At 46.4% G+C, this 20,930-nt stretch overlaps 1 protein-coding gene across 9 annotated transcripts in view; it reads left to right on the forward strand.

The window, feature by feature from the left end:
• The window catches only part of bahcc1a (BAH domain and coiled-coil containing 1a), a 62,782-nt gene extending 43,450 nt beyond the window's left edge, over window positions 1-19,332 (forward strand). For 5 of the 9 annotated variants that reach the window (XM_030090334.1, XM_030090333.1, XM_030090339.1 and 2 more), the window contains exons 11-29: window positions 733-1,671; window positions 3,116-3,285; window positions 3,383-3,519; window positions 3,727-3,840; window positions 6,503-6,617; window positions 6,933-7,164; window positions 7,271-7,465; window positions 8,926-9,099; window positions 9,238-9,527; window positions 9,997-10,077; window positions 10,572-10,695; window positions 10,780-10,894; window positions 11,783-11,858; window positions 14,229-14,337; window positions 14,431-14,547; window positions 14,641-14,802; window positions 15,452-16,701; window positions 16,811-17,047; window positions 17,131-19,332. In XM_030090334.1, coding sequence (XP_029946194.1) covers window positions 733-1,671; window positions 3,116-3,285; window positions 3,383-3,519; window positions 3,727-3,840; window positions 6,503-6,617; window positions 6,933-7,164; window positions 7,271-7,465; window positions 8,926-9,099; window positions 9,238-9,527; window positions 9,997-10,077; window positions 10,572-10,695; window positions 10,780-10,894; window positions 11,783-11,858; window positions 14,229-14,337; window positions 14,431-14,547; window positions 14,641-14,802; window positions 15,452-16,701; window positions 16,811-17,047; window positions 17,131-17,340 — 4,847 coding nt within the window. In that variant the 3' untranslated portion in view covers window positions 17,341-19,332. Of the gene's footprint in view, window positions 1-732; window positions 1,672-3,115; window positions 3,286-3,382; window positions 3,520-3,723; window positions 3,841-6,502; window positions 6,618-6,932; window positions 7,165-7,270; window positions 7,466-8,925; window positions 9,100-9,237; window positions 9,528-9,996; window positions 10,078-10,571; window positions 10,696-10,779; window positions 10,895-11,782; window positions 11,859-14,228; window positions 14,338-14,430; window positions 14,548-14,640; window positions 14,803-15,451; window positions 16,702-16,810; window positions 17,048-17,130 lie in introns of all 9 variants that reach the window. The other 4 variants (XM_030090336.1, XM_030090335.1, XM_030090338.1 and 1 more) reach the window with 3 other exon arrangements.
• Window positions 19,333-20,930: the final 1,598 nt, after the last annotated feature.

A 20,930-nucleotide genomic window follows, 5' to 3' on the forward strand; every position in this document is an offset into this window, starting at 1 on the left:
CGCCCCCACAGGCCCTGTGCTCTCTTTATCAATATTAATATGCGGCTAACAACTCCTGCACGCCGCTCCAGTCGTCTCTGGCTCGTTGATGACCCAAAGGTCTGGCCCACTTCAAATAAGACACACATGCGCGGTTACGTAAGGTCTTCCATCCCTTCTTCTGCTGGGTTTTCAGGCAAAATACTACATTTTAATTTCCAGTTTTTTTTCACCTCGGCGACCTACGTAGCAATAGCATCAAGTTCAACGTGATAATGATGTGAGGAGTTTCAAATGGAGGAAATAAAACATATTAAATGTAAGACAATAGTTACTTTTGTTGTATTTATACATCTTTGGAATATATATTGAGGTTGTTGAGCCCGGGGGTTTTGAAACTTTATGAAATAATGGGCGTCCTTACGTTATTTTATCCCAGTGTTGGAAAACCAGAACCTTTTTTTTCTGTTGATGAAGCAAAATGGCCCAAAACAGACACAGAAATGTTTAAAAAGTTTAATTTATTTATTCTTATCTGTCTTCCTGTGTGGTTTTGATGCAGTCTAAACTAATGATTGTCGTCAAAATAATATTATCATTTATCAGATTTAATGAGCTTTTCTTTGATATGAAGTCCAGCAAAATTATATGAACCACTGATAATTTATCAGTGAAATCTCAGACGCCTCTTGCAGGAATCCTGACTTGGTTTATCAAATACAGGTAATGATTTTGTTTGTTTTTCATCCGTAGACTTGCCTCCTGGATACACCTACCCCGCCATCGCCATGGGCTACAGGAACGGCCCCTCGCCTCAGGATGTTCGCCTGGCTGAGCCAGCCGACCTGGAAGCGGTCCAGGCGGAGCCTGCAGAGCACGCTCCGCAGTCGCTTGCCAGCCTGAGGGAGGAGCTAGACTGCCAAGTGGCGATGAGGCCCCTCCCAGAGCCACTCCCACTCAAGGAAGTGGAGCATGAGGCGGTGGAAGGAGTGCCCGACAGCATTCTGGAGCAGAGGGAAGAGGTGGAGGTGACGGCGGTGACGGCGGCCAGCTATGTGTCTGGAGAGCAGGAGGCGGAGGAGCCGGGGCCAGCCGAGGAAGAGGTGCTGGTCTGCCCACCTGCTGAGAGCCCGGTGTGCGAGGCGGCTTCCTGTCCAGTCCCCCTCTCCACAGAGGAGCCCGACGGGCCGGCGGCTGTCATCACCTTGGAAGAGGAAGACGATGAGGAGGCGGCGGGGGAGACTCAGAAGGTTAACACGCCCGAAGAGCAGCAGCCAGAGCTGCCGGCCGTCATCGAGCTGGACCCCGCCACCCCCGCGGCGTCCGAGTCGCAGTCCTTGCCGCCAGAGGCGGCGAACGACGGCGAGCAGCAGCATGAGAATGCCGGGGCCTCCGGGGACGCCCCGGTGGACTTCGTGCCTCTCTCCCCGGCCTCCATGTCCGTCCCGAGCCCGAGCGACGCTGCTGCTGCCGCCGCCGTGCCGCACAAACCTCTTGTGCCCTGCTACTGGAGTCTGGAGCTGCTGATAGCCGCCGCCTTCTGCACCGACGTACCCCCATTTCCCCTCTTCCCCTTCAGCGCCCCGTCCGCCGCCCCGTCGCGCTGCAGCCCCCACCAGGGGATGGAGCTTCTGAGCGAGCTCGCCGACCTGGAGCTGCAGCAGCAGAAGCGCACCTGTGGGAAAAGCCAGGGTGAGGGACAGCAGATCTCCACAGCTCACACACACACACACACCGACGTGCACACGGCAACACACTCACAACGGCATAATGTTCTCCTTGCTCGTAATTTACCCTCCTTCTCCTGGATGTCCACCGAGACAAACTCCCACTCCCCCCTCAGGCCTCGCCTCCGTCGCTCTGCGTTCCCTCCCAGACACTCCTCTCTTCCTGCTGGTCTCAGAAGCCTCTGGTGGATTCTAACACGTCCCCAGAGAGGCTGTCTGCGCGCCTGCTTGCCGTTGCTCTTCTTTGGTGTGTTAAAGGCACTTTTATTTCCTAAAAGGCTGCTCTAACGATGCACAGGCCTCGGGAGAGCGAGAAGAAGCAGGAGGACAGGGCTGAACTGCTTGCGAGGGGTACACACCTTCCTCGCTCCCTCTCTCTCTCTCCCTTCCAGCTTTCCTCGGGGAGCTGTCGCTCCCTCTCCATCCTGCAGCTGTTTGATCCGCGCATGCACCCAAGCATGCACGTCGACACGCACGAAAACACACAAAATTGCAAATACACACACTTAAAACTGAGAAGAAACCCCACCAATTGGTTCCTCTCTCTCCTAAACAACACGTTACTGAAAGTTAGTGTGTAATCACAAAAGCAGTCGATGTTTTCAGCACCCTGGAGCATTGCCTGGCTAATTAGATCCCATTGTTTTAAAGTGCCTTTAAAAGCTTCCTTGTTTTTCAAAGCACCATGTGATTTCTTTTTCTTTTTTTTTCTTTTTTCTTTTTTGTTCTCTTATTCATGCAAAAGGATGTTTTGTGTTTACCACAGCATCCTAATGCATTTAACTGCTCCCAAAAGAGGCTTCTATAAAAAGGATATCATTTGATTTCTGAAGTCACTGATGTTGTCTTCATGATACGATTCTGTTGACGGCTTGGGGGACGTGGCACATGTCGGTTTTACAGTCGCAACGAAAGTCCTCACCGAAACAAGTGCTGGAACAAGAGAGAAGAATCAGTATTTTTTTTTTTTTTTTTTATATTACTTATTCATGATGAGATGTGAAACAGTGTTACTTTGTAAAGAAAATGGCACGTTTCTCCCTGTGGAAAGTGTGAAATATTTACTATTCAGGATGTCCAGTGCAGGCTGTTAATGACATATAGTCCAGTGAAGGCCACAGGCAGATAGAGGCCAGCAGTAAGAGTTTGGCCCAGATGGCCAGTGACACAGCAGCATCTGGTGAGTCCAGAACGAGATGACCTTCAAAACGCTGCTGCCTTCTCATCCTGACATGATGATGCACATAATTTCACTCATTTATATCTTTTCTCGTCATATACCCATGACGACAGAAGATAGCTGAAAACACTGATAATAAATCTCCAGTGTCCCTCAAACAAATTTGATGCGTGTTTCAAACACATATAGAGACAATCTGATGTCAGTGCTTGTTTTTGTTTCCTAACAGAGGAAGAATTACTCATGTTTGACCTTCAAAGCCTTGCTACCTTGGCCGCGGCCCGAGCGCTGGAGCTGGGCTCACAGGAGAGCGGCAGCATGGGGTCAGGGCGACACTTCCCCGCACGCAGGACCCTCAATCTGCGTCGGAAATGCAGCTGGACGCCTCGCAACGAACCAGTAAGAGTGCAGCTGTAGTGTGAAAATATACTTGCTTTCAAACTACCAACCCCTGTATTCATAATGAAAATCCTACATTATTTTTTTTTAATTTTAGGCGTGCCCGGCCAAAGTGAGCATGGAAACAATGGATGGACCTGAGCTTGCAATGCGTGTGAAGTTGGCTGAGATTCAGCGTCGTTACAAAGAGAAGCAGAAAGAGCTGGCAAAGCTTCAGAGGAAACACGATCATCAGTGAGTGCGACTTTGTCCTAGCTTACAGTTAAGCTAATATCCACAACGTGAGATCCAGATGTATTAAAAATGTGAACCTATTTGGTTCTATTTCCAGAAGTATTGATCTTTACACTCTACTGCCATAACTTTAGAGTTTAGACACGTGTATTATCACTATCGAGGCCTTTTGAATGCTATTGTGTTCACATCTGTGACTGCGAGCAGGAAGGAGGAAACACCTCGCAGCCCGGCGCGACGAGGGCCGGGGCGCCCGAGGAAACGGAAACCCACCCTCTCCACAGGTCCCGTATCCTCATCGGATGGCCAAAGAAAAGTCAAGTGAGTATCAGTCAGCCCTCCTACACTGGCTGGCCGGGGGCCAGCCTCGCATGATAAGCCCCCCTCTGTATCACTGGCACACAGGGACGGCCTCATTGGCATAAACAGGAAATGGGAGATTCCCCGAACCGTTCTAGAATGTCCACTTCAACCTCCCCTAATCTAATCAACTGGTGTTCATGTCATCACAGCATAGTCTGTCGGTTTTGTGTATGTGTTTATATTTATTTAAGTTCGATGTATAGATGTGTATGTTCACCCACAGGTTCCGTCTTCTCTCTCATTAGGCTTCATCTTTGATTAAAAACCTCGGTGGCTTTTCTGCCGTGCGTGGCCGGAGTTTGTGGGGGATCTGGGGGCTTGGTGACAGACAGAGGATGTAATTAGAGTACTGTGAATTCTCCTGTAATCTGTCTCAGCAGCAGGAATGTGACACACCACTGCCATTACAGCCCCACTGGGTCAGCGGGGGTCCACGGGATAACATGCCTGGTCAGACAGTCCAGGCAATCAAAACGAACTTGACATTTGGAGCTTTCATATAATGTTTGTGTGCTGGTGAAAAAAAAAAAAAACTGTATGAAAGATATATGATATATGTTGCTTATTTAGACTTATTTTGATGGCACGGCTTTTTAGAAAAAAAACAAAACAAAAGTTAGCAAATGTTAAATCAAAAGGTTCCTTTGTGGTCAGCTCTGGTCATACGAGTTTGGTTGGAAGGGGTTCGGGCACTAAATGTCACCTTGCAGCATCTCTCCGCCGCTCTCTCCCCGCTCTCCGTTCGTCTGTCGCCGTGGTTTCTGGGCAGTGGTCCACCGTGATCCCAGATGCCCCTCTGCATTGTCACCTCCACTCTTCTTCTTCGGCCCCCCCCCCCCCCCCCCCCCCCCCGTACCCCCTGTTCCCCCCTCTCCTCCCCCTCCCCCCCTCGCCAGGCCAGCACTGATCGGCGTGGCGATGCTGATGCCGGGTGACAATGACACCCGAATGAAAGGGTAATGAGCGAGAGCCCCGCGGTGAAATGTGGCGGAGAGAAAGCGGGGGCCGGCTCGGGGGTGGGAGGTTGTTTTACAGGCCTTAGTACAGTGAAATGTGGTCTCGGTGTTCCTTTTCCATTTTTAACTCTTACTGATAAAATGTATACACTTGTTTCTGGTGTGTGTGTGTGTCTAAATTAGGTAGATACAAACAGACTGGGGACTGATTAGACCCGTGTTGTGTTACATGACAGGGTTCCGTAAAAACATGTACCCCACCTGCCAGTCAGGCCACTACATGACGCTGACTCCGCTGTGCGGATGGAGGTCAGTGGGTCAGTGTGTGACAACCCGTTTCTGTTTGTTTCCTCACTTCATTCCTCCTAAACGACGACCAGTGTGTGGCAGCCCCCTTTTCCAGCGAGCGCTGCATTCAGCCTCTCTTGCTCCAGCATTCTGTGCGTCTGCGCAATTAGGTATGGATGCAGCTGTGTGCTTACGAGCATTTAGCCGGCTTTGTTTGTTTTTGTGCATGCCTCGGCCGTTCCTGTGGGTAAAGCGCCGGGGTCCGTTGCGGCGCTCGCTGCGATTGGAGGGAGCTACTCGCTTGCCAGTAAACCCCACTAATCAATTCTGTTTAATTAGTTGCTGTACGCTCAGCCCTCCCAGCCCCCCCACCGAGTGGAGGGCCTCTGTCACATTGTGTTTGTCAGCAGCGGAAGGGAAGTCGTGGCGGGATCTGCCTCACGGGGACAGCTCACACTTCACTGGCACCTCTGTCACTCTCCTGTCAGTCGGCGGGCAGACGGGCCCGCCGCCTGACAATCGCCGTCTTTCTTTCCAGGCGTTACAGGTGCATGTTGACACACTCTGATTACGAGGTTTGCCCACAATCAAGGTACTACATACATCCTCCGTATTCACATGCTGCGCCCGTGTGCTGATAAAACGGCACGTAAACAGAGGAGCATGTGCGATTTCCAAACAATGTGTGGGCGCAGGCCTGCATAAGGAACAATGGGCAAACAAAGAGCAAATGTGGAAAAGTTGAACGTACACGCTTTATTTATCTATTTTACACTGACACTCTGGCTGCTCTGCGAACGTGACGGATTTCCTCGGCTGTGTGCACACCGGGAGAGGGGAAGTTAATCTTTTGTTTGAGCATGGCCCGGCTCACGTCGGTGCGGCGCACGGGCAGACTTCCAGAGGGAAATTCAAGGGCATTTGGAGCGCTTGGCCTGTGATGCTGCTCAGTGTAGGGGAAAGAGTGCGCCACAGCGGTATAAAAACGCTACTGGAGGAGCTATGATACTCGAAAACAATACAGCTACATACAAATGCGGTGCCTTCCAACCATTCTCTGTATTCTTCAAAGCTGCGCAGTCTTCACAGGCCACAAACAAACTCCCCAGATGAAGCATTAATGCTTCCCTCAAACAATCCCAGGTTCCTTGTTAGATCCTGATTTTTTCGAGTGTGTGGCTCAGACTCTGGGCCATCCTTGTCCTTTTTCCGTCATTCTGCTCATCAGACGGAGAAAGCAGAGAGAGAACGTTATCAGATCCCACCGAGAGGTGACTCAACACTGTTTTCCCCCTGTGATGTTCTACCTCCTCTCTTTCTTTCAGGCCGCCGCCATTCTTCTCTAATGAATGCCTCTCTCTTGTTGTGACTGGCAGGTCGATGGGGGCGGGGCTGGGCCTGTCGCCAGATGACCTAGGAGGGGGCGGAGACAGCCAGAGAAGGAAGAAGAGGCTGTCCAGTCGAGGCTTTGACCGACTCGGCAGCACACAGGTCAGGGTCCCCTTGTCCCACTTACCGTTTGTCCTCTGTGCTGCGAGAAATGAAAGAGGCTTCTTTGCTTCTTTACATTTGATATAGTCCTTTGTTGCACACCATTTCTAATTAGGTGCTACCCTCAGGAGTCAAATCCTCTGCTCTCCATATTAATATCTTTTCACTGGGCGCTCTGCTCTTCTTTCTTTCTTCCCTGTGTGTGAGCAAACCGAGGCTCTCTTCTCACAGCGTTCTGCTGCTTTTCGGGCTGCCGTAACCAGGAGTGTAACCGACTTTCTCCGGCTCTCTCATCTCTCCCCTCTGCCGCCGCAGATAAAAGCACAGGGATGCAGGAAAAGCAGCCTTCACGGCGTTCTCAGCTCCAAGCTCGCCGGCGACGTGGCGCAACTCAAACAGAAGGCCCAGGTTAAAAAGGCTCTCTCAGGGACGGGCTCCAGGGACAAAGAGCTCTCGCCCTGCAGCTCCAACCCCAAGCACGGTCACAGAAGCCAGGGCGCCAGCAAAGCCGAGTCCCGGCGAGAGTCTGGCGGACAGAGCGATACAGGTAGAGGCCCCTCTTGCAAACCCCGGTATCGATCGTGCCTTTACAAAGGTTCCACCAATAATTAGGCCACATTAGCCGACAGTGATCACTGTGCAAACTCTCCCAGCAGCCAGCGTGGAAAGTGTCCCTCAAGACGGCTGGAGCGGGCTGGCGCGCCGTGGACGGAAAAAAGGATCAACCGCCTTGACACAGGGTTCCTCCCACCTGAGCCAGCCCAGGGCGAAGGCCGTCCGCGGCCACCGGCAGGAAACGATGGAGGAGGAGGAGAGCTCCCCCGTGGAGAGCGACTCCTCTGATCAAGGTGAGTCGGTGAATAAAGCACAGTGACAGAAGATTCCAACTTCAGTCCAATAAGCCTGATATTAAGAGACACCGCTCCACTTTTTTAAAAATGCTCTAAAACCCTGGAAAACAAAGTCATCTCTGAACTGTTGATAGCATTGAACTTTTAATTAAAATCAAACTAATTCATTAAAAAAAGGATTTAATGAACAAATTGTGTGATCAAAAATCATTTTTTGCAACCCTGCTTTTTTAAGGAATAAATCCTAAACTAGAAAGGCTGTTTATGTCCTCGTTAAATGGCTCAAACAGGAGCCATTTAGCCATGGTAGCATGTGGAAGAATCACGCACGCTCTGGGAACGCCTGCTCACGACGGCCACCATCCCAGTCACCCACTGCTGTGGGACGGTGTCTCGTTCTTCAGCCTGTATTTATTCAGGTCAGGTCGGGGTCAGGACGGCTGTTTCCGTCCTCTAAACTCTGTGGGTGGGGTGGGGGGGGGGGGGGGGGGGGGGGGGGGGGGGGGGGGGGGAGTGAGTAACGTCAGCTTGAAGGATAGTTTGGTCCCAGAATGTGAGATTGCTGCAGGTTGCATTGAGAGGTGCCACTCAGGCATTTGATTGTCAGCACCTCAGGGCATCAGACGCTCAAAATAATAGCAAGTAGTGAATGTGGAGGAGATTTGGTAAAATTTAGCATGTTTGGAGAAACGCCGTACTCTTCCCACATTCCAGGAAACGCAGGTTTCTTAAAAATGAAATAATCACAAATTTCCTTTGTTTTGTGGATATGTCACTTCACTCACTAGAATACTGCAGGAAATAAATGGTTTTTAGGAACATCTGAGCTGTTTTAGGCAGAAAAAATGTATTAAAACCAATGAAAGCACCTGATAATACATCGAATCACTGCTTCTTTAAAAGACGCACAATGGCGCTTTAACGTCAGTGGACCTTTTGTTAATTTGTAAATCTCTTCCAAAACCGATCAGAGGCGGGTGAAAAGGTGTCGATGAATGTTTGGTGCGCGTCAGACTGGGCCGTGCACGGACATTCAACACCTCGCTGGCCGAGCGGGCGAGACGCACGGCCACAGCTGTGGACACTTGGCTGTGAGAGGCTCTGACAGCCTCGGAGACCGGCTGACTGGGTCACAGAGGTGCTTGAGAAACTGCAGCGGCGAAACACAGAAAATCTCACTCCTACTCTCCGGGGCGCACTCGCTCACGCTAACATGTGGGTTCACACCAGGAAATACCACCGAGGCGAAGCACTTCATACATCATTCCCATGAACCGTTAAACTATTTACTTAAATGCTAATGAAGTGCTTGTGAGATGATTGAGGGTAAGTGAATGAACTTTACCGGCTGGTAATGGCTTCAAGAGACGGAGCTGATAAGACACGAGAGTCAAAAAAAAAAAAAAAAAAAAAATGTCAATCACTGTCTGTACTCTATTGTTTACTGTCACCACCAGAAGATGAAGAAGAGGAAGGCAGTTATGATACGGATGAAGGTCAAGATTATAGAGCTCAACAACCCAGAGACATCACTTCCAGCTCCTCCGTGACTGGTCCGAGTCCCTCGTCTGTCGTAAAACTGGAGGCCAATCAGAAGGCGAGGAACAAAAAGCAGAGACAAGAGCTTTATGGTGAGACTGTCCTTTGAAAATGATTCATAGGTCGGCGTAAAGCGGCCCCGTGGTCTTTATGGGAAGCGTCTGTTTTGTGTTTTCTCCTTCCTTCTCGTTAGCTGGGTCTGAATCTGTTTCTTTAATTGAACTGTCCAGGCTCCCAGTGTCTTTCCGGAGCGGAGGGGGAAGTCAAAGTGCGGAAGAAGCCCACCTGTAGGCTGAGCTTAGCCACTGCAGGCAAGAACCACCAGAACCATCAAGCCCAGCGGCCCGAAGGGGTCAGGAGGGCATGCGGAGCCAGGTCGAAGGAGCCTCGGTGGGGCGGCCTCGGGACCAGAGGCAATCGATACAGGAGGAGCATGGGACTCGCTACCTTCCCCACCACCAGCGAGAGGCTAAAGAGGGCAACCAGGAAGAGTACTATGCTCAGAGGAGCGATCAATAAGGTGAGAGGCTTGGCAAGTTTTTCATATTCTACAGTTATGTCCGGCTTATTTTTAGACCAGAAACAAAAAATAAACCACACGACAAATTGCAATGAAAGGGTTTTCTTCAAATTAAATGGTTCAATTTTGTCACAGAAAATAAAATGAGCTTTTTAATAATGGAAGAATTATCCCTTAAACATAAAAGCAGCCACAAGAAGGCACCCTTAACTAAAGGGCTTTGGCAGGGTTTTTATTATGTTGCAGCACTAAAAAACATGGGAGTAAATTATGAAGTGAATAAGTTTTAACGGACTCTGGAAAGAAAGAAAGAAATAAGAGTATCGTATTGATCCCCTTTGGGAAATTAGGTTTCTCTATTTAGCCTATCCTGTTCCCAGCTAACCTCAAGCAGGGTCAAAGGGTTTGCTAGTGGGAACCTGTCGGCAGTGGGACGCACACTCATCTCGCCTCATCTTGTCTCGGACAGAGGAGGAGCTGCTGGTCGGCCGGGGCCATGTCCACGCCGGGCCAGGAGGGGAGCAGGGGCTGCAGGAACAGGGACCAACAGGTGCCTGTCGCAAACAATTCCACGTCTTCTCTCCTGAAACCCGCCGCGTGCAGACCGCCAAGCGGACTGGAGAATACCAGCCTTCATAACATTGTTTTTTTTTTTTTTTCTCAAATCAGAAACACGATATCGCACCGTCCTAGATTTCTCACCATCAGCACCGTTACTGTAGCGCTATTAAAAGTATTTAGCACGTTGCGCATAGTCCAACCTCCTGCTGAGTAATCTTGGGGAGAAGTGGCTGGGAGAGATGTGATAAGGGGGGGTTGGGGGGGCGGCTCACACTTCTGTGCTGTGACAGAGTGAAGAAATGTTAAGAGAAAAAAATGGCTACAGATAGGTGACGGTACAGGCTCTGTGAAGCCCCCTGTGGAGAGCTTCTAGTTTAAGTAGCATGCCCAACAATATCTCATTTATTCCATCACACACTTTATCTCTACACTTTTTTACTTTTTTTTTTTTCTTCTGTCTGTCCCTTCTGTTCCCTCCCGCAGCCAAAGGGACGGGCTGTGAGCCGTCTGCTGGAGAGCTTCGCGGCCGATGAAGGCTTTCAGATGGACGGCAGCAGCTTCTCGGAGGAAGAGGAGGACAGCAGCCGCGGCAGCAAGAGTCCTGAAGGTCAGGAGGTCAAACCGGAGCCGCAGATTGTGCTTTCCGCTGACCTTCAGGGACTCGTTTTGATGGTTAAACATTCTCTTGCAGTTCCAAACTGCGTGTTGACCAAAGAGCTGTTGACTGATGGACTGAAGGTGCTGATTTCCAAGGAGGATGAGCTTCTGTACGCTGCCAGGGTTCACACTCTGGAGCTGCCCGACATGTAAGTGAGCGAGATCAGATAGAATGCGTACATTCGCCACCGGTTAACCAAGAAAACATAGCTCTGCACCGTGGGGGAAGAAAACCCATCCAGGCACAGGGAGAACATGCAAACTCCACACAGAAAGGCCCCAAATCTGAAATCAGACCAGAGTCAAATGTTTTGACGTGGAAAAAAGGTGCAAACGCATCACATCTGGCAGTAAGGAAATACAGATGTTGCAAATGTTTGTATGCATGAAGAGACACATGTGATACACATATGTAGGTGAGATTTAGTTAATGTCATTACGTTCTATGTTACAATTTCATTATTTTCTCTTCAGATGACTGATTTATTTATCATTTAACACTTTGTGTTTACAGGGACATCTTTATATGTTGGAGATTGTTGTGATTGTTACCGTGTGGAAAACTGAAGTATATTTTTACAAGGCCTTTTTTTTTTTTTTTTTTTTTTTTTTTTTTTTTTTTTTTTTAGTCTGAGGCCAAGCCAAAGAAAAATAAAAGACGGAAATCTATTTGATGAAATATGCAAACACTTAATACAAACTTTTAAAATTGTACAAACAAGGTCTGTTGAGATCGGCATGTTGTCCAACACAAAAAGGAATGCTTTCATGAAAAGACTAATGGTTATCATCAGTGTTTTCTTTTTATCGCTCTTCATGTCTCTCTCTTTTTTTTCCTTACATAACAAACCCAACATTATTGCGTACCAAGTCTCTTAATATCAATACTGCTCCTCTGGCTCGGGCAGCGAAGAGATGCCGTAACAACAGCAGAGTGGGAGTAACATATGACATGGGAGCCCGGCAAGCATAATACCAGCATCTGAAATAGACTCATCTTTTTGTTGTGCTCTCTCTCTCTCTCTCTCTCTCTCCAGCTTCAGCATCGTTATTGATGGCGAAAGAGGAAACCGCCCAAGAATCTATTCACTGGAGCAACTACTGAAGGAAGCTGTAAGTTTACCCCGATGCATTAATTTCAGCAACTTGATCGTCCACTCGGCTGCCTCACTTAAATCGTCTTTGCATCCTCTTTGCATTTTCCTACTTTTTTTTTTTTTTTTTTTTTTTTGGTCTAGTCTTTGTGCAGCTGTGCTGGCCCCTTCGCTTTCCTCCTTTCAACCTCTCAGGGTCATTGAGGCCATCTTAACAGATGGGTGAATCTTTATGTTTAAATGAGTGTCTGTTAAAACAAGCTGTGTATGTGGGTGGGATACTCCCACCGACACCTGGATCTATTCACGTGGAGCTTCAACGGCCGATGACACGAACCTTACATCTCTTTTGATGCCACAATAACAAAGTTGTTTGCCTACTCTGACTGACAAAGGCGCAGTATAAACGGCCTATGATGGTCTGCAGAAGTGCAAAACTTTTGGGATATTAAGCCAGTGTAATACAAATGTAGTTTCAGAGGATTTATTTTGTACGCTGCGCAGGATGGTTTGGTTTTATCTGTTTTACATTCAAAATAGTGTGACCGTGCTTATTCCCACAGGAGACATTTGTTGAGTGACAAGGTGCTCGTCTCTGTACACTAATAACACCTGAATTACCCAAAGCAAAGCTGTCCTACCCACATCGACTCCAGCTGTGGAAAAAAAAAACAAAACAAAAAAAACGCCATTATTGCCAAACGGGGCGCAGCGCGTTGTGTTTGCACACAATGGAGTTTCCCAAGATGAGCAGAGCTGCACAGCACACGATGAAAGGATATTTGAAACCATTTTGGTCAAACTTGGCTGCCATGTAAAAACTAAAAGTATTCCTGCTTAGGTTTCTTTTTTTGTTTTCAGAGACACTTATGGAGAAACTCCCTCTGCCATTATTGTTTCCATCTCCCAGTTTTTAATATTTTATACAATGATCGTCAAAAAAACGTTTCATGTTAACCCTTTATCAGGCACCAATTTAAATCATTAAAAATGAAAAATCTACCCCAGAGGGTTGTTTAATGATATTTCAAGCCTTCAGGAATGGCAAATTAGTGTGAATAAGTTCTAAAAATTAAAAACTAACGAGAGTTATACGTATTTCTTCATTCCTAGCTTGACATATTCTTTATATTGGATATGCTCCGGTGGGTTTTGGTTAAAGACTCCCTCTCGACTGTTGTTTATCATTTTTATCTTAAGTGTATTTAATCTTAGTTAGACTTGCTGGATAAAGAAACAGTATTAATGTTATTAATGAGATCAACTGTTCGGCAATACATTGATTAACCGCAGCAGGGTGTTATGATGACCACTGGCAAGTGAATTCATTAATAATGATCTTTTCATCATGATGCTTGTTAGTGGGTTCGATATATGATGCAGCAAATTGAACATTTTTGAGATTTCAGAGTTTTAAAAAAAGACGACTGGTCAGAATATCTGAAGATTGCAATGTTCAGTACTGCTAGATGCGTATGATCTCATTTAAAAATGGAGCGTTTCTTGCTCTTGATTTGTTTATTTTTTTGCACAAAATTATAAAAACAATGCCAGTCTGGAAGCTAGAAGAAACTGGAAGAACAGCCAGCTTCCACATGTATATCCACGTTTCCACCACTGATCTTCTGTAATCCATGTAAACTTGTTCGTATCATTAATGCAGATTTTTACACAAAGCCTCCTTTGCAGTAGCATTCTCTAACTCTACCGGCAGCGCCATGCCAAGCACGTCTGGCAACATCACTCTTATCCAAACACTCATCTCATAGCAGCTGGCTCTAATTACGCCATACTTCCACTTTTATGTCTTTAAATTAGACCAAAAACCCATTTATTTGACTCCGACACCAACACAGTGATTTTCACAGAGCTCCTACTCTCTCTCCTATAGGAAGCACAGAAGAGAGACAACCCCCACCGCCACCCCACCCCACACACACACACACACACACACACACACACACACACACACACACCCTATCCACACCTCATCAGTCAAAGGGTCCCTTGCCATGGCAACAGTAAATGAAAGCAACCTGAAAGAGCCCCCAGTGAGTGGCGGATGCAGGGGCTGCCTGCATTGTTGGAGGGAGGATCTGGCAACCTGCAATCACAAGCCCTCTATTCAGGCCCTCTTTAGTATTACTCAGCAAGTCAGGATTTACTGCATCATGGCTTCCGTTCTTTTCAGCCCTGACTGGCACATTGGCATGAGATAAGTGCCGCTTGGAAACGTGGCACAGTGACTGCCCATGCACAATGCTCCATTGCTCTCACTGTTTGCGTGTGTGTGTGTGTGTGTGTGTCTGCGTGTGTATGCATGCATGTCTGCGTGTGCTTTGTGTGCATCCTGTAATGAATCTTAATGATGTTTTGATCTGCCTTCCAGGTCCTGGATATACGTCCAGTATCTGAGGCTTTGCTCACTGAAGGAACAAGAGTGTGCGCCTACTGGAGCGAGCGCTCTCGCTGCCTGTATCCGGGCTACGTCCGCAGAGGTGAGACGCCAGCATTATCCTGAAATCCATGTGTGTATGGTCACATTTTAGCACAACTGAGAGCATTTTTTTTTTTTTTTTCGTCCCTTGCAGGTGGATCATCTGATGAGGGGAAGCAGGGAGGAGTGATGGTGGAGTTTGACGACGGAGACCGAGGGAAGATTTCTCTGCCAAACATCCGTCTCCTGCCTCCAGGATACCAGATCCACTGTGAGCGCAGACTCTGGATGTCATAGGAATTTGACCTTTCCTGTGGTTTGATAACTTAATGCTATCGATTCTCTTTTTTTCTTGGTCGTTCAGGTGGGGAGTCATCTCCTGCCCTGCTGGTATCTAGTGGGACGACGGCCAAGAAAAGTTCCAACCAGGAATCAACGCCTGTCAATGACAGAACGACTGACAGACCGAGTGCCACCAACACTGTAACCAACACCCAAAGCCCCCCTGTCATTAAAAGAAAACCAGGTAAGAAAGGGTTCCTCCAATCACGGTTTTCATTCCACAAAAAAAAAAGAAAAAACTTAATTTTTCCTGACTTACTGAGTCACATGCATTATTTATGGACTTGTTTTAATAAATCATTCATATCATGCATGCACCGAGCAAAACATGTTTCACTGCTACATTAAATTAAATGAAAACTTGACACGTAACTCTTGATTAAGCCTAATCTCTCAAACCTCTAAGTTTCTTCAAAGGATTTGTATATTGTTTCCATGCAGTCCAACGCAATGTCCCACAATGAGTTTTGTGATGTCAAGAATGTTTTGTTTGTGTTTACACTGCCAGAGAGTTTGAATTTCAATTCTACTGCTATTTGTAGCCGTATTTACTTATTTATTGGTGATGTTTTCGTTCATAAATATTGCACTGTGAAATATTTCTGATATTGTGTCTGCTTCATGCATATAATTAAGGGTTAAAAATACCATGTTAAAGTCAAACTGAGCGTCAGACGTATTCTGTAGAGCTCTTTAGAACATTGTTTTACACTAAAGATGCGTCCTGATTCCAGAGGTCACTGTACAGTGCATGCCCGAATAAAAAAAGCCCTGTTTTGAATCCTCTTTCATCATCTACTAACACGGTTATATATATATTTTTTTCTTCATAGGAAGACCAAAGGGCTCTGGAAAAAAACAAAGGCAGCAGCAGGCGGAGAACGCCAGTAAAAATCAGTCGTCCTTCTTGAGTTGGCCGTCGTTAGCAAACACCAGAAAGAGAACTTCTGACAATCTGTTTCACTTCAACGGAGCACCCAAGAAGGCTTTGAGAGGGAAAGAGGACGACCTGTTCTCCTCGCCTCAAACCCAGCCGCTCGCCTCCGTTCCCACCAAAGGACTGTTCAGCAGCAGCTCCTTTGAGGTCGACTCCTTCAGAAGCATCGCGAACGGCTACTCTACCTTCTGTACTCAGTCTGCAGGACCAGGTCAGGGCTTACCACTCGGCCCTAGAAGTGGGATGTACAACGAGAAGCGGAGGCAGGATGAGGTCGCTCTACCAAGAGGCAGGAAGTCCGGACAGGAGTTCCTGGTCAAGTTAGATCATGAAGGCGTGACCTCGCCGAAGACGAAGAACAGCAAGGCCCTGCTTTTGAGAGGCGGCTCCACCAGCGTGAGCAGCATGCCCAGGACGGACACGTACTCTCACCCGGTCCTGCTGGTTAAAGACAACAAGAAGGGCGGCGCCTCCAGAGTGGAGCTTCTCCTGAAAGGAGCCACGCCCCAGAGAAAGCCTCCTCCTTCTCTTCATTTGGGGGAGTATGGTGATTTGGGCTTCAGCTCCCACAGAGATTGCCACAGCTCCTACTCCGATCTAGATGACGATGAAGAGGAAGAAGAAGAAGAGAGGAGGAGGAGGGCGACTTTGACTGCAGCCTCAGGAGGACTAAGGACGGCTGGCCGTTTCCTTTCCCGTCTCTCTGTCTCCTCCTCCTCGTCTGGTTCTTCGAGTTCGTCGTCCTCAGGTTCTCTTTCGAGTTCCAGCCTTTGTTCCTCTGACAATGATTCTTCCTACAGCTCAGAGGACGAGGATAGTTCTACCCTGATGCTACAGAGCTGCCTCTCCTCTCACCGCGGTCTCCTGCAACCGTCTGAACCTTCCACCTCGTCGAGGCCTCGGCAGCACTCCTTTGTGGCCAAAGCCGTGGCTGTTTCCAATGCCAAAGGAGGCTCCTCTGACCAGGTTTCCAGCAGCAAGTCACTGAAGAGGAAAGAATGCAGCAGCTCCAGCTCAAAACCAGTGAAGGACTTTGCAAAGAAACCGCGGATGCTTCCGGATGACAGTTCATTCATTCCAAGGCCCAAGATGTCTGCGTTTCTTGCGGGAAGTCAAATGTGGCGGTGGTCTGGAAACCCCACCCAGGTGAGAATGATGTAGTCTTCTTTTTACTGCACACGTTTATTTAGATGCTGATTATCAATTGTAGCTATCATAACTTATCGTTGTCAAATTTGTGTTTGGTGTTCCACAGAGGCGGGGTCTGAAGGGCAAGGCCAGGAAGCTTTTCTACAAAGCCATTGTGCGAGGCAGAGACACCGTCAGAGTGGGAGATTGCGCAGTGTTCCTCTCTGCTGGACGCCCTAATCTCCCATATGTGGGTCAAATCGAGAACTTCTGGGAATCCTGGACTTCCAGTATGGTGGTCAAAGTGAAATGGTTTTACCATCCTGAGGAGACGAAGCTTGGCAAGAGGCCTCGAGATGGAAAAGTGAGTTGTAGCGACAGATTACGCCATCTTTTGTTGTTCTGTGGTGAACGAGCGGTGCCTAACCCTGTCTTCTCTCTGTCCAGCATGCCCTGTACCAGTCGAGTCACGAGGATGAAAATGACGTCCAGACAATCTCTCATAAATGCCAGGTTGTGAGCAGGGAGGAGTATGAGTGTCTGACTCGCAATCAGAAACCAAACAGTACCGCCCCAGACCTTTACTACCTGGCCGGGACGTACGATCCCACCTCTGGTCAGCTGGTCACTACTGAAGGGGTTTCCATCATGTGCTGAACCTCCATGAGGACACTACTGAAGGATGTCTTTGGAGGGAGAGTATAAGGTCAATAATTCACCTATGAATCCGTTCAGCCTTGCAAAATGACAAATGTTTCTTGGGTATGGCCTGAAGGACCCATGGAATAAATATCCGCACCAGAGCAGGGCTGTCTGAGATTACACACTGGAGTCTGTTGGTGTCTAACCTTTGTGGATGTGAGGGAGATGTCTATAACTGGTTAATCATTTCATGAAGAATAGAATAACGTCTGGGTCTTCCTGGACACCGCGATTTTTGATAAGTGGCGTTTAATTCATCTTACTAATGTCTTTTTAAAAGATACTGTGTGATCGACAGCTTCGCAGCCTGCCGCTCCTATCAGATGTCATCAAAGCGGAGCTGAAATCGCATTGAACTGTGCAAATGATCACGAGGCTCAATGGTCAGCGCGGACCAATTCTTTTAAGGTAGCCTTACTGGAGGGAATGGAAAGGAAAGTGAGGCACTGGGATCTCCCTACACCTCTTCATTCCAGGGAAGCTGAAAACGTGGTAGAGGACGTTAAGTCGATGTCTGTAAATATTTTTGAACTTTTTCCAATCAAGCCATACACTTCAGTACCTCTCACCTGTCTTAACTGTTCAGGTGTACATTGTACAGTTCAATTATTGTATTGTCTGTTGTCTATATGTATATAAAAGCTATTTTATATAGAAGTCTATTGTATATATGAGATGTATCTTTCCATGTTTGCAATTGATTTATTTTTATATGGGTGTAGAATACCTTATGTTGTGTTTTTTTTTTTTTTTCCTTTTGCTTTTGGGAAGTCAAGATTGGAGATATTAGTGTTGCACTGCAAATGCCCTGCTGAGACAGACCGAGACAGAGCACAGACAAAGACAGAAGAATTTTAGTATATGACAGGACAAGACTCGCTTTCTTGAAGAGAGGGGTTATCCTGTTTAAAAAAAAAAAAAGAAAAAGAAAAGAATAGGTCAAGTGGCTTTTTGTAAAACTGTTCTGTTAATTCAAGTTTTTGTTAGCATCGTCTAAAAACACCTTTATTTAATGTACGTAGCTCTCAGTTTGTCATCATCGCGGGTCAGAAATGACTTCACATCTGAGTGTTAACAGTATGACACAGTATAAGTGTGCTGAGTGTCCTGGCATCACTAAAATCATTTCCACACAAATCAAGAACAACATGAAGAAGTGTTAGGTGTGCGTTGCACTGATCGGTGCATCGTTTTAGCACACAATGGCCTACAGAATACCAAAGTGTCTTTAATATCCTAGTTTCCTTTATTTAAAAAAAAAAATTAAGCACCTGTACTGAACTAAAATCAGAAATCACTGGTAACATTTAGAGTATGTGTCCTCAACTATGTGCATATACAGTATATATATATATCGGCTTTGCATTGTGACAATGGGTTCTTGCACATGTATCTGCAGTTTTAAGTACGAAAATATGCACCGAACGCCACCTGGGAGTGTGACTTTGAAGGTCAAGGTACTGACACAGTAACATGCCGAGTACTGACGAGTCATTGGAATTCATTCTTAGTTTCCCTCGCCATCTGTGTCTGTTTTGTACATTGCAAACATACTCAATGCTAACTGTGAAGGACAATCAGATTCACAAAGCAATGGACATAGTGTAGGTTCACTCCGGAAATTGACTTAAGTTTTATTTAATTTGTGCCAAGTACATTCTCTCTATTTTTTTTTGTCTTGTTTGATATGCAATCCTGAGTATTTTTTTGTTCATAAAGTTTTATTTTGTTTGCCAACATTTTATTTATTGTCAACGTTGCTGTTTGTTCATGCCAAGAGCGCTTTATGAGAATGTGACATTGTTCTTTCTTTTTGTTGGTTTTTTTTTGTTTTGTTTTTTTATTATTGGTGTGATGTCACATTTGCATTTCTTAAATAAAACTGGTCTTGTAGAGGCCATCTAGTGAAAAGAAATAAAGCAACACTGGATTCTTCTCATCCACAAACCTCCTCTGTGAATTACTTCTTTATTTTGGGCCATTCCATTGTGCTTCCCGTCATGACTCACCGTCCATTTCCCATCAACACACTGATGTTAAACCCATTATTTTTGCACGTGTATGTTTTTTTTTTTTTTTTTTTTTTTTTTCAGCTTCCATCCATCTTCTATGCTGCATAATTGAACTTAGGGCCTGTCTGTGTGGCGAAGGCAGGGTTGGCCTTGGACGGGTCTTCAGCCTGTCACTGGGCAAAAACAGAAACATGAGGTCGCATAAACTCATATACACACCTCCAGGCAATTTAGAATCACCATTTAGCTGTGTGTGCATGCTCTATGAAGGAATTTTCTCCACTTTGAACACAAAAAAAAAAAACACTGTTATGTTTATGGATTTTGGTGCGCTGTAATGTAGTTGAATGCGCCTCAAGAAGCCAGTCCATTCTCTAAATTTGTCAAAATTAGATTTACAAAGAGAACTATAATAAGACGCACTGTAGGATGTGGGAAACTGACCGTGTGTCTTTTTGGCATCGCTGTGATGTTTTTGTAAATCAGAGATCAGATACAGGGTTTGTCGGTTTTCTAAAGAAAAAGAGTTGGAAAGTGAAGCCAAAACAAAAAAGAGGTATTTCAGAGGGTACACTTAGATTCTGGAAAACCCAGACTGAGGGTGCTTTTGCACAGGTTAGTGCAGACCAGAGTGCACATTTGTCAAATTATAAATGAGGCACAGGAGTTAGTTTCGGCTGTTTTCCCACCAACAGTTCATTTTCTCTTGACGAAGGTCAAACGAGCACACTGGATTTTCATGTTTCCATGACTACTGGATACGACAACAGGAAACATCCCGCTCACGTGATTATTGATTGCAATTTTTTGTTGTTGTTGTCTACCTGGAGTTTAGCTTTGCTTTCACATTGGCATGGCTGCATTCACACCAAAATGTCAAGAAAGAAAGAACCCTGAGTTTAGCTCCATTTTCTAGGATTTGACATCTAAGGCAAAATGTAATTAGATTTTTCTGACATGGAAAATGAGCGCAGTCATTATTAAATTAGTGGAGATGTAACATGCAAATCTGTTGAGTCTTGTAAAAGAAATAAAACATTATGAAGACATCCAAACGATCAATCGTCAACAAAAACAGAATACCTTTTATAAACAGCATTTTTTTTTTCGTTCAATCGTCTGATCACTGTCATTTGACAATAGAAAACACTACAGTGGTTGAGCAGCAAGTCAACAAGTCAGAGAGGAGATTCTATGAGAAGCTTGCATTCTTTTGATCACTGGCTCTCCCTCTGCTGCTGATTATTCCTACCTCCATCATATGAATGAGTTCTCCCGTCTCCCATCCCCCCCAGCCTCCATCTTTTCCAGCTCCTTATTACTAGATATGGGGCAGCTCTTACCTTGTTGTGCATTATGTATATCACATATCTCATTTATATGTTGATACCTGGCTCTGTTCTCTTTACCCCGTAGGGAGGTTTAATGTGCTCCCCTCAGAATTTTGAGGCTACTTGGATTCATTTGCAAAGCATCATCAAGCACAAAGCCGCTTTTCTGCCAAATTCTTTTATTTGTTGGAATAAATCCTTT

Source organism: Salarias fasciatus, chromosome 4 (genome assembly GCF_902148845.1).
Source record: "Salarias fasciatus chromosome 4, fSalaFa1.1, whole genome shotgun sequence".
NCBI lineage: Eukaryota > Metazoa > Chordata > Actinopteri > Blenniiformes > Blenniidae > Salarias > Salarias fasciatus.